Genomic DNA, 13,280 nt, shown 5'->3' on the forward strand with positions numbered 1-13,280 from the left:
CAGGAGCAGCCCCAACCCAAGGGCAAGAAAAGAAAGGTGCCGGAGTCAACTCTGGCAATGGCCGCACTGGCCGAGCCACTTAAAAGCAGCCGAGCGACGCATAAGTTGTCCGTCAAGTCGAGCCGGCCAAATCTCGTTGGGCAGAGCTCCGGGTCTGCACGGGTGACAGAGCCCCAACACAGCGGGCCGGTCCTGGGCATCCCTGCCGCCACGGCGGCGGGAGCCAACAACGTCTTCCGCCCGAACTGGGCGGTGCAGAAAACGGACACCGGCCTAGGGGATAGCCGGGTGGCCACAAAATTGATGTACCAGGGCGTCCTCCCACGCGACCGACGGGACGTCGAGAAAGAGGCCCCGGAGACCTGTGCAGAGGCGATCGCCTCCGCCCTCTATCAACTCCAGGTGTACTCTAGGGATATGGCGAAGAAGCGTTATCTCTTCTCTGAGACGCTCACACAGATAGAGTCCGAGAAGGGCCAGCTCCAAAAGGACAAGGACGGGCTTAGCGAAGCCGTCCAGATCAAAGAGGCCGAATGCAACAGCTTGAAGGACGAGCTACAGAGGGTCAAAAACCAGGCCGTGCAGGATCTCCTAACTGCGAGGGAGAGAGCCGGCCAGAGGGAAAAGGCGGCTATCGAGGCGGCCGTGAAAGCGGCAGTGCGGGGGGGCGTGAAGAAAACCAAAAAGATGAAGGACACGCAGTTCTTCAACCTGGGCCTCCAAGCCTATAAGGCGGGGTTCCTTCTCTGCTCCGAGCAGGTGAAGATGGCTCACCCCGACATTTCTCTGGACGGACTGACCGTCCCGTATGCACCTCCAGAGGAGGAAGAGGACGAGAAGGAAGAAGGCGAACTGGACTCCTCCCAACCCGTCGAGGTGGAACAGGAAGTCGTTCTGGCTTCCGAGGTCACCCCTCCAACTGCCGAGGCCGGCCAGGTTGCAGCCCCTACTACAGAGGCAGTCACCGACGAGGTGATTGACAAGGAGGCCTGAATGGCAGCCCTCTTGCTCCTATCTTTCATTTTGATTGTGAATATTTGTAATGGCCCACGAGGCTCATTCTTTGTAAGCCAGCTCGGCGAAAAGAGCACTTTTGTAACATGAATACAAATTCAATTTTGTCTAACTGTCTGTACGGCTGCCTTGCTTTTTGTATTTATGACGTCTGTGCTTCTTCCTTATCTTTCTGCCTGGCCGGAGTGGTTGTCCGGATGTCATTGGCCGGAGTGAACCACCTCTGTCTCCAAGTTTGCAAACACTTAGAGTATTTGAGGTGGTTTTCCACTAGGGCGGGTCCATGTGGTTGGAACTGATCTCCACACCAAATTGGACGCGGCGGAGTGCACCACTGCCGTTCTCTAAGTCTGCAAACACTTAGGCTGAGAGCTAAGTCTGCAAACATTTAGAGTCTTTTGGCGTCTAGCGATTGCGCCATATCCTGTCCGGCTTAGGCTGTGGACGGCCAGGCCGGGCAGGTCTTTTGGCGTTTAGCGATTGCGCCATATCCTGTCCGGCTTAGGCTGTGGACGGCCAGGCCGGGCAGGTCTTTGAGGTGGTTTTCCACTAGGGCGGGTCCATGTGGTTGGAACTGATCTCCACACCAAATTGGACGCGCCGGAGTGCACCACTGCCGTTCTCTAAGTCTGCAAACACTTAGGCTGAGAGCTAAGTCTGCAAACACTTAGAGTCTTTTGGCGTCTAGCGATTGCGCCATATCCTGTCCGGCTTAGGCTGTGGACGGCCAGGCCGGGCAGGTCTTTTGGCGTGTAGCGATTGCGCCATATCCTGTCCGGCTTAGGCTGTGGACGGCCAGGCCCGGCAGGTCTTTTGGCGTTTAGCGATTGCACCATATCCTGTCCGGCTTAGGCTTTGGACGGCCAGGCCGGGCAGGTCTTTGAGGTGGTTTTCCACTAGGGCGGGTCCATGTGGTTGGAACTGATCTTCACACCAAATTGGACGTGTCGGAGTGCACCACTGCCGTTCTCTAAGTCTGCAAACACTTAGGCTGATAGCTAAGTCTGAAAACACTTAGAGTCTTTTGGCGTCTAGCGATTGCGCCATATCCTGTCCGGCTTAGGCTGTGGACGGCCAGGCCGGGCAGGTCTTTTGGCGTTTAGCGATTGCGCCATATCCTGTCCGGCTTAGGCTGTGGACGGCCAGGCCGGGCAGGTCTTTTGGCGTTTAGCGATTGCGCCATATCCTGTCCGGCTTAGGCTGTGGACGGCCAGGCCGGGCAGGTCTTTTGGCGTTTAGCGATTGCGCCATATCCTGTCCGGCTTAGGCTTTGGATGGCCAGGCCGGGCAGGTCTTTGAGGTGGTTTTCCACTAGGACGGGTCCATGTGGTTGGAACTGATCTTCACACCAAATTGAATGCGCCGGAGTGCACCACTGCCGTTCTCTAAGTCTGCAAACACTTAGGCTGATAGCTAAGTCTGCAAACACTTAGAGTCTTTTGGCGTTTAGCGATTGCGACATATCCTGTCCGGCTTAGGCTTTGGACGGCCAGGCCGGGCAGGTCTTTGAGGTGGTTTTCCACTAGGGCGGGTCCATGTGGTTGGAACTGATCTTCACACCAAATTGGACGCGCCGGAGTGCACCACTCCCGTTCTCTAAGTCTGCAAACACTTAGGCTGAGAGCTAAGTCTGCAAACACTTAGAGTCTTTTGGATGGGGGAGCTGGCATATACGAAGTGACTCAAAAGTGAGGGACACAGTTTAGAGACAACTCCACTTTATTTCTCTTTGAAATTTAATTACAGAGATTCTTTACAGGCCTTCAAAGGCAAAGGAAAAGACTATTGGTAGTATATTCGAAGATTTCTGGAATTCCAGGCGTGCGGCAGCAGCTGCTCGTCAAGTGTCTCTAGCCGGTAGCTTCCTGGACGGATGACCTCTTTGACTCGGTACGGCCCTTCCCAAGTCGGGGAGAGTTTGCCCACCCTTCTCGGCTGGGAGACGGCCGCTTTCCTCAAAACTAGGTCGCCTGTGCGGAACTCCCTTGGTCGGATCTTCGTATCATGGTATCTAGACACCTTCTGCTTATACGCTGCGGCCCTGATCTGTGACTCCTCACGGACTTCCTCAAGCAAGTCGAGGTTTACACGGAGCCCGTCCCCATTGAGCTGTTCATTGAAGTTAACAATTCTTGGGGAGGGAATGCCGATGTCAACCGGAATCACAGCCTCTGTTCCGAAGGAGAGATTGAAAGGCGACTCACCCGTTGCAGTGCGTGGGGTAGTCCGATACGCCCAGAGTACATGGTACAGCTCGTCAGCCCAGCGCCCGGCCTTATCATCCAGTCTCTTCTTTATCCCCTGCAGCAGAGTCCTGTTCGTCACTTCGATCTGTCCATTCGTCTGAGGGTGTGCCACGGAAGTGAACCTTTGCTCAATCTTCAGATCTGCACAAAACTTTCTGAAGTTCCTTGAGTCGAACTGTTTGCCATTGTCTGTTATGAGGACCCGGGGTATCCCGAATCTGCACACCACTGATTTCCAGAAAAATTTCTGGACGTTCTGCTTGGTGATCTTGGCTAGAGGTTCGGCTTCTACCCACTTAGTAAAGTAGTCGATGGCGACAACGACGAACTCGCGGCCTCCGGAGGCCGGCGGAAAAGGACCTAAGATGTCCATTCCCCAGACAGCAAAAGGGAGAGGGCTAATGATCGGAGCCATTGGCACGGCAGGCTGGTGAACGGCGGGAGAAAATTTCTGACACTTCTCACACTTCTTCACAAGGCTCAGTGCATCTTGTCTCAATGTAGGCCAGTACAGGCCTCTTAGAAGGACTTTGATGGCGAGGGCCTTGCCCCCAAGATGTTCTCCACAAATCCCTTCATGGGTCTCTCGCAGGGCATACAGGACATCGGTTGGCTGGAGACACTTCAAGTATGGGAGGGTGTAAGATCTCTTGTATAGAGTCTCGCCGTCAAGTGAAAACCTTGCTGCCCGCTGTACGACTTTACGGGCCTCTTTTTTCTCCCCGGGGAGCTCTCCGCTGCGCAGATATCTGATGATCTCATCCATCCAGCACGGCTCATCGTCGATCTGCATTACTACGACGGGCTGGCCATCAATACTGGAGGTCTTTAGGAACTCCATACGGATTTCTCTGAGAGCGGTGTAGCCTGATGCCGCTAGCTTTGAGAGCACATCAGCCTTTGTATTTTCAGTACGGGGGACTCTGATGACCTCAAAACTTCCGAACTCACTGGCCAGGCTACGGACCCTTTGCAGATATTTTATCATTCGCTCTTCTCGGGCCTCATATACTCCTTGGATCTGACATACGACTAACTGTGAATCGCAGTACGCCTTCAGTCTCTGAGCGCGGGCCTGAATGGCGAGGTTCATTCCGGCGATGAGCGCCTCGTACTCTGCCTCATTGTTTGACACACGGAATCCAAACCTCAGGGCATAATTCAGGACAAAGTCCTCTGGTCCTGTGAGAACTAGTCCGGCACCGCTGCCACTTTTATTTGAAGATCCGTCGACATATACCTCCCAGAGCGGCTCTTCAGAACATAGAAGCGGGCTGATCGGTGGAGCTGCACTCTCAAGCCCGGGAAGCGGAACCGCTTCGGCTTCGGTCTGCTGCTCGGATATCACCGGTTCTGCTTCTGACCCGGGGTCTGAATCTGGCATTGTACATTCAGCTATGAAGTCTGCAAGAACCTGAGCTTTGATTGCTGGCCTGGGCAGATATTTGATGTCAAACTCGCTGAGCTCCACAGCCCACTTCACAAGTCGGCCTGAAGTGTCTGGACGGTGGAGGATCTGCCTGAGGGGCTGTCCCGTCAGGACCTTGATCGTATGCGCCTGGAAATACGGCCTTAATTTTCTGGCTGCCATAACGAGGGCGTATACGAGCTTCTCGACTCGCTGATATCTCGTCTCTGCATCATGGAGGACCTTACTAACATAGTAGATCGGCTTTTGCTGGTGGTACTCCTCTCTGATCAGTACTGCTGCAACTGCCAAAGGTCCCGCTGAGAGATACAGAATCAGCCTTCTCCTGGCTCTGGCTTGGACAGCAACGGCGGAGAGGACAAGTACTGCTTCAGCTCTTCAAATGCCGCTTGACACTCCGAAGTCCAGGGCGCGGTTTTTATACCCTTGACTGCGTTGAAGAACGGAAGGCATCTTTCTGCGGACTTAGAGATGAACCGCCCCACGGCAGCTACTAATCCGGTCAGGAGCTGTACTTCTCTGATAGTTCTGGGCGGAGTCAGCTCCATCACCGCCTTGATTTTCTCAGGATTTGCCTCTATCCCTCTCTGGCTTACCATGAAGCCCAGAAACTTCCCTGCTCCGACGCCGAACGTACACTTGGACGGATTGAGCTTCATGTTGTGCTCCCTCAAGACTTGAAACGCTTCTTTGAGGTCGGCAACATGATTGCAGGCAACTCTGCTCTTGACCAGCATATCGTCCACATATACTTCCATATTGCGGCCGATCTGCTCTTTGACCAGCCTGTTGACGAGCCGCTGGTAGGTGGCCCCTGCGTTCTTCAGTCTAAAAGGCATAACTCGATAGCAATAACTCCCCTGATCGGTTACAAAGGATGTCTTCGGAATGTCGGACTCATACATTCTGATCTGATTGTATCCTGAGAAGGCGTCCATGAAACTTAGCAGCTCGTGACCTGCAGTAGCGTCGATGAGCTGATCGATCTTTGGGAGCGGGTAGCTGTCCTTCGGGCAGGCCTTATTCAGATCTGTAAAATCTATGCAGGTCCTCCACTTCCCATTAGACTTCTTCACCATCACAACATTCGCGAGCCAGTCCGGGTACTGGATCTCGCGGATGAAGTCGGCCTTCAGAAGCCTTTCCATCTCTTCTCTAATGGCCCTTCGCCTCTCCGGTGCAAAGTGCCTCCTCTTCTGCTTCACGGGCTTGCAGGTCTGATCAACCCCGAGCTCATGGGTGCTGATTGCAGGGTCGATGCCGGGCATGTCTGAAGGAGCCCAGGCAAAGACATCTGCATTGGCTCTGAGGAACTGAGCAAGATCCTGCTGCGCGGCCTCTGGCAGGGCAGAGCCGATCTGGACAACCCTCTGGTCGTCATCGCTATACAACGGGATAGATATAAGGTCCTCGGCCGGCTCGTTTACTATGATCTGGGCTTCGTCCCTTAGATCAAACAGCTCGATCGACAGAGACTCGGACGCATTCTTCCCTTTCAGTGGCGCTGCATAGCACTGCCTCGACTGGGGCTGATCCCCTCTGACTTCCCCTACGCCCCCTGGTGTACTGAACTTCATCTTCTGATGATAGGCGGAGGGAACGGCTCGGAGGAGATTCTGGCCGGGGCGACCCAGGATAGCATTGTAGGCCGACTTGGCCCTTACCACCAAGAAGTTCACCATGGCGACTGACTGGCAGGGCGGCTCCCTGATAAGAACTGGAAGCTCGTTCTGCCCTTCAACTTTGACAACTTCTCCGGAGAACCCGAACAGATCAGAGATGGCCGGCTTCAGACGGTCGGTTCCGATCAGCATCCGCTCGAAGGCGTGATAATAGAGGATGTCTGCGGAGCTCCCGTTGTCGACCAAGATCTTCTTCATTTCCCAGTTCGCCACCAGCATAATGACGACCAGGGCATCATCATGCGGGAGGATCAGGCCGTCGAGATCTGCATCTGAAAAGGATATCTCGTTCTCTAGCCTGGCCTTCTTGCTGCAGGTATAGACGGCGTTGACCTGCCGGGCATAAGTTCTGCGGGCTGATGAAGAGGTTCCTCCTGCGGTCGGCCCTCCTGAAATGGTACCAATAACACCATGACGTTGAGGTTGAGGTACCTGAGGAGGGGGGTTGGCCGGGGCCGGAGCCGGAGCTTGAATGTGGTCGCCTAGAGGTTGAGCGCCCCGGGGGCTTCTTCCTCTGGGCCTCGGCTTGTCCTTGCGCTCTCTTTTGTTGTCATCATTTTTCAAGTACCTTCCGAGGTACCCTCTGCTGATCAGCTGCTCGATTTCCTCCTTCAAATGAAGGCACGCGTTGGTGTCGCGGCCGTGGTCCTTGTGAAACCTGCAGTACTGGGACATGTTTCTTTTTGCCGACGAGGTCTGCCTCTCCGGCCACCGGATGAAGTCCTCTTCCCGAATGGCTGGCAGGATCTGTGCTCTGGACTCGGTCAGCCGTGTGTAATGCTCTCTCGGGTGGGGGCTTCTCCCCTTTCGGGAAGGGCTTCTCTCCCTGCGGGGAGGGTTTCTCTCCTTCTTCTGAGATTTATCATCCCTACGCTGCTTGGCAGGGTTCTTCTCTTCAGGCCTTCTCTTGCTGGCAGAGTCCAGGGCGGCGAGAGTTTCCTCCACCGAGATGTACTCCTCTGCCCCGGCCATCAGGTCTGCGAGGGACTGCAGATTGCGCCGGGCCACTGCTCGTCTGAAGTCAGTTGATCGGGCGCCGGCCAACAGGGCATTCGTGGCCGCGGAGGGATCCAGGTTGGGAACCTGAAGGGCTTCCCTATTAAAGCGACCAACGAATACTTTCAAGGCCTCATCGTCTCCCTGCCTGAGGGCCATCAGCGAAGCCGTCGTCTTCCTGGGTCTTCTGCTGCTCATGAAATAACGGGCCAGGTCGTCCCCAAAATCATCAAAATTATCCACGGACCTGGGTTTGAGCCGCGAGTACCAGTCCCTCGCTGCTCCAGTCAACGTGGTGGGGAATGCCCGGCAAAGGAATCCATCCGACGCCCCGTGGAGGGAGCATTGTGGTCCTGAAAGTCTCCAAGTGGTCCACGGGGTCGGTGGTCCCGTCATACTGCGAGATCTGCGGCATCTTCCAGCCCGCGGGGGCCTCCGCGCTGAGCATTGTGTCCGAAAATGGTTGAGCGCTTGTGAAGATCCGGGAGGTAGGCCGGCCCTGCTCTCTAGCGAGCTCTTCAATCCGGTGGTCGATCTGCTGGATCCTTCGTAACATCGGGTCGTCTCTTTCCTCAGCCCGGTGGACAGGCCTCTCTCTTCTTGCTGGCGGGCTCATAGCCGATCCGGACTGACTGGCCGGACTCCTTTGCCGGTGCCGCGATCCCTCTCCGTGCGTGACGTCTCTCTTGCTGCCATGCCTTTGTACGGAGGGAGATCGTGACCGGTGATGTAGGTGTAAGCCCAAGGGTCTACTCTCCAATCTTGTTTTGATGATTTTAAACGTAATTGATTGTGTTTTTGAATACTAATCAATTTGCTTTGAAGTGTTGTGTTTAAGATAGGATTGATCATTGAGGAAACCAACACACAACATGGTCATGCTTGAAGATGTACCCAACAAGAGTCAAAGGAGCTCACATCATCACTCAAGCAAGCATACAAAGATAGAAGATCAATTGAAGACCAAAGCTAAAGACGAATTGAAGGTTGCATAGGTATAATTGTACATCCCTTCTCTTTAGATTTTCAAGTCAAGGCAAAACGTTTTCAAAGTGTTTTCAAATTGTTTTTCAAAGAACACTTAAGAACTTAAAATGGATTAGTGAATGGTTATGTGGTGGACCAACATGTTGGGACCCTCATAAACATTCCAAATTTATTATAGGAGTCAAGTTCCAAAAGCCAAAAATCATCATGCAATAAAAATAGAATATGCAGATTTTTAGGCTTCTCGGAACTCCGAGAGTTCCCTCGGAACTCCGAGAAAAGGTCCAGTAGCGTCTGGACATTTTCTCGGAACTCCGAGAAATGGTCCAGTAGAAAAATTTCATTTTCTGGCCGTTCTCTCGGAACTCCGAGATTTCTCGGAACTCCGAGAACCTTGCGACAGCTCAAAATATAGCCGTTGGGATTTGAATTAATTTGTGAAAATTGATATCTACACCCCCAAACGGTCATATTCTTTGGAGAGGCTATAAATACAACATGAAGAGAAGTTTTTCTCTCTCTCTTGATTTTTGAAAAACCCTCTTAAGCACTCAAGCTAACTTGCAACCCTTTAAAGCTTAAGATTTTTGGTTTTTCCCAAACTTGCCTTTCACTTGTGAACCTATTGAGTTTGGATATTTTAGAGCTATCACTTGCAAATCTTTGTTGAAGAGCAATCAAGGAACTACAAAGGGCATCAAGCTTTCAAGAAGAAGCCAAGCTATCAATCTTTCATATCTTGTATAGGTGGCTAGGGCATTCCGTTTTTAATTCCCTAGAGAGCAACCGCTTAGAACTCGGCGGAGAAGGAGTCTTTGTAAAGGTGTAAGGGCATCCTTGTTTAATATCCCTTGGAATTGTAACCGCCTCGGAGCCGGGCATCGTGGAGGTCTCCAATAGTGGAATTCCTCAAGTGCGACCTTGAGTAGAGTGGAGTAGGCCTTTGGCCGAACCACTATATATCGGTGTGTCATTTCTCACTCTTGCATTTCCATTATTGTTTGGTTTGGCTTGGCATTTCATTTTGTTTTTCAATTATATTTGCACTAACCAAATATTTAATTAAGTGAAGAAAATTCCAATTAGGGTTCATAGGTAATTTTCAAAAGGCCTAATATTGAGTTAAATTCAATTCACCCCCCCTCTTGATTATTTCAGTAGGCGAGGCTCGGGGCGCACATGCTTGTCCCGGGAGAGGTGATCTCGTCTTGTAGAGTGACGAGTCTGCTCTCGGGGCGGGGGCGTGTGCTCTCTGCGGGAGCTTCCCCTCCTCTGAATGGGCTGAGAGGCCTCGGCTGGGTGCTGCTGGAGTGCGGGGGCCGGATTCCTGAACTGCGCAATCACAACAGTCATTTCCTGGAAAAGGGCCCGCATCTCCCTCGGGGTCGGGGTAGGGTCTGAACGGTCCGAGCGAGTCGGGCTTCGCTCCCCTGCCGCCCCGACCTCTATCTGCGAGGCCAGTCGCTTGCTTCTTCCTTCGAGGGGGGCTGTAGCCCGGGTTGTCCGGGAGGTTGGCACATGCTTTCCGTTTTTTCCTACCATTGCTTAAGTGAGGTTCCGAACAGCTTTTTGTTGTGGGGTCCCACGGATGACGTCAAATCTGTTAGGTCTAAAATTGGTAACAGGTTATGGTAGGGCCAGAAGGGCTGATCTGACAAGCCACAGCTGAAGGGCTAGTGGAGTCCTGCGCTGCACAAGGGTACAGACAAGAAGACAAAGGGTCAGAAGACCAACCCGGAGTGTTGCTCCGGACGGGCGCTTCGACACTCAAGTCAGTATGAGCAGGAGTGCAGAGCAATGTCAGAGCATAAAGCTTAGGGTTTTTTATTTCAGATCCCTCACCTTAGCACAAATGAGGGCTATTTATAGTGTGATCCTGAGCCACCTGTCCAGGACAGGTGGTGGCCCCTGTATGGACCAGGTCTCATACCTAGGAGGGGCAGATGGAAGTCCCTGATTGGTCCAGGTGTCACACCTAGCAGGGACAGGTGTTGGCTTTGCAGTGGTCCCTGTGAGGGCCACGTGTCAACAGCCAATTGGTTGCTGAGTTCGGACCCCATCACTGCTGAGTTCGGACCCCATCAATGTCCAAGACATTTATTTCTTTTAATATGGTTGATTGAGATTGGTGTTCACTCTATTTAATTATTATGATCGAGCAGTTGTTAGTAGTCGCCCTATGTAAAGTTAACTTTATCTGTTCTGGCTTTATGTTAAGTTAAATTAAATTACAGATTTATTCCTGAGTATTCAATTATTTATTATGCCTATGAATTGGGATTTACTGGAATAATGGGTGTGTGGCGCTGTCATGGGCTGGCCCCCATCTCGTTTCGGGGTGTGACAAATTGTATTATATATTCTGGGCTTTCTTATGATACGCATAACTACACGATCATGATTTGATATTGGGGCGAACTGGACTTGGTATTTGTTGTTTTACTAATTTCAAAGGCTATTACAATTCCCAAAGGGAAATATTATCAGCACTCTCACTTTATTAAAAGTATAGTACGGCTAGCACCGTAGGATGATCCAAACCGTCCATTAGATGGGCCACAGCCTAAATAGGTTGTCCCCAAAAGAAATTTTCCATAGATTGATCCTAACCCTCAGATCTATAGAGGGTTAGGATCAACCCTCTAACATTTAGATCGGACAGTTAGGATCAACGCATGGAAATAATAGACGGTTTGGATTATCCTATGGTGGCCATACCGTACTTTTAATAAAGTGAGTGCCCTCATCAAAATACAGTAGTGCGGATAACATTTCGCTTCCCAAAGGCTATTAGCAGCTAATTAAAAACTTTATGACAAGGTAAGCTCGCCTCCATTATGAAAACATAGTCGTGGAGATAATCATTAATCAGTAGCTTTCATTTAATATTGTTACCTTTCCTAAAACATACCTAGGGATTCAGTAGGGACTACAGCAAAAGGCATTTCCAGGCAGAAGAGAGCAGGCACCTCATATGAATTAAATGAACGAGACAAAATCTGAGCCTATGTGGCTGCTCTCTTATGCAAAAGTCGGTCGGAGAAATACCTTCAGCCATGGTCCCTAGCAAATCCCATATAGCTAATATAATAACGTCGCCACTCTTTCCTTCTAAAAGACGAAAAGAAGCTCCTAGAGGAGAGAAAGTTAAAATTCTGTAAGAAAAGACAAGAAAAACATAGAAACACAACATCTGTTAATAGTTTAAACAACAAAATCGTAGAGAGAGCAAGAGAGTGAGTCACGACTCAGGACATTCTCTTCTTTTTATTCTTCTTGCGAAAAACAATCTCCGTATCCAAGCCAAATCCGTCAACCTTCCTAACATGAACCATCTCCGACTCCCTAAACATCTCTACCAATGGCTTCACACTAAACAAATCATTAGCCGAATACTTATCCGACCGTCTAGACACCGCCACGTGTAACACGCACACTCCACCCTGCTTCAACGTCCGTTCGATCTCCCCCACAAATCTCAACGGATACAACGCGTGATCAAACACGTTAGAAAACTCAAAATCAAACGTTCCATTCCCAAACGGTTGGGCATGAAAATCGCCCTCTATAACTAGTGGTGGAAACGGAACCAGGTCGAGTCCGACCGAGTCAGACACACCGATTCGCCTCAGAGCCTCCACCTCCTGCCCGATTCGGGCACCGATACAGAGCGCCTTTGACTCGTTTGAGATGAGGTTCTCGTCTTTTAGGGTTTGGAAAAAGCTTGAGAAGACGTCGATTTTGCGGTCCCAATCGCGAGTGGTCCATATTTTTCTGAGTTTGGGGTTGAGGGTTTTGTCGAGTTGATGGTTTATGTAGGCTTCGTAGGATGAATAGCCTGGGCGGATTCGGAGGTCGTTGGAAGGTTGTGGTTTTAGGGTTAGGGTTAGGGTTTTGTGGTGAGTTTGGAGGGAGAGGAATAGGAAGGACCCAATAAGGAGGCAAAGGATGAAGGATTTGAGGATGATGGGGTTCTTCATATGACAAGAGGGATGGAGAATTTTTCTTTTGGGTTTTGATTTTGGTTTTGGAATTATGGTGTGAGAAGGGGTGGCGGAATTTTAGATGGTTGTGTTGTTTTTTTTTGTGGTTGTTGTGTTTTTGCAGGCGGTTGGGTAGGCGGTATTCGGGGTGGTTTAGGCAGAGTTGTTGCATGGAGTGGTGTCCCCGTCGTAAGAGAATAAAAAAAGGAAAAAGGAGGAGAAAACAAGGTTAGGACGGCACTAAGCGTCATGTTGGGGTAGTTGTTGTCCACGTTTCCATGCATGCAGGTTTTTTTTTTGTAACAATATCAATCTCATGATGTTGGGAGCGGGCTCCACGTCGTGACTTTAGCATCTGAAACTTCCATATATTGGGCCCTAATATATTACTGAAAATGAGCTATATTTATACCTTTGCTTTGGTATCATGTACCCCTCGTGACCTGGTCTTTACATGGCCACAAATTGGGCTTACATCGTTTAAGAAACTTATTTAATGAAAAAGTAAAGGGTCTAAGGATGTCTTCCTTTCCTTTACCGGTTGTACGTGGCTTCACGACCGAGAACACTACAAGACTGCTCATTTTCCGTTCGCAGAAGGTCAATAAACCGTCGCACATATTTATTGGCTACAGATGTTATGTCACAATATTTAACGTCGCTGAAGACGTACTCTGATGGTTAGATAACCGTCTCTTATCCTACGTAATGAGGATATTATTTACTGTCCCAGAATCATTTCTACGGGAAAATGACCATTACCCCTCCTGCCCACCCCCCGACAGACATCTTTTCACCTAATAAAAAATATTTTTTTTCTCCCCTTGAAGGCTGTAAACGTTTAAGTGTAACGTATATAACAGGTTTCCCAACTTTTTACCTCTCTCTCCCAACAGCAACTGTTGGTGGGCCCATCGTTTGAACCCTATCCATACTAAAAAGA

The 13,280-nt window shown here is 50.6% G+C and overlaps 1 protein-coding gene across 1 annotated transcript; it reads right to left on the reverse strand.

Annotated features, from left to right (window-relative positions):
* Positions 1-11,524: 11,524 nt before the first annotated feature.
* On the reverse strand, positions 11,525-12,527 carry LOC143891392 (uncharacterized). The gene has a single exon (XM_077395964.1). The coding sequence runs from the start codon at positions 12,332-12,334 to the stop codon at positions 11,603-11,605; it is 732 nt and encodes a 243-aa protein (XP_077252079.1). The 5' UTR covers positions 12,335-12,527; the 3' UTR covers positions 11,525-11,602.
* Positions 12,528-13,280: the final 753 nt, after the last annotated feature.

The sequence above is a fragment of the Tasmannia lanceolata genome, unplaced genomic scaffold, assembly GCF_043159265.1.
Source record: "Tasmannia lanceolata isolate RefF3 unplaced genomic scaffold, GAP_Taslan_0.1 ptg000013l, whole genome shotgun sequence".
NCBI lineage: Eukaryota > Viridiplantae > Streptophyta > Magnoliopsida > Canellales > Winteraceae > Tasmannia > Tasmannia lanceolata.

Coding starts and splice junctions, on each gene's coding strand:
- LOC143891392 (XM_077395964.1), bottom strand. CDS start 12,334: ATGAAGAACCCCATCATCCTCAAATCCTTCATCCTTTGCCTCCTTATT.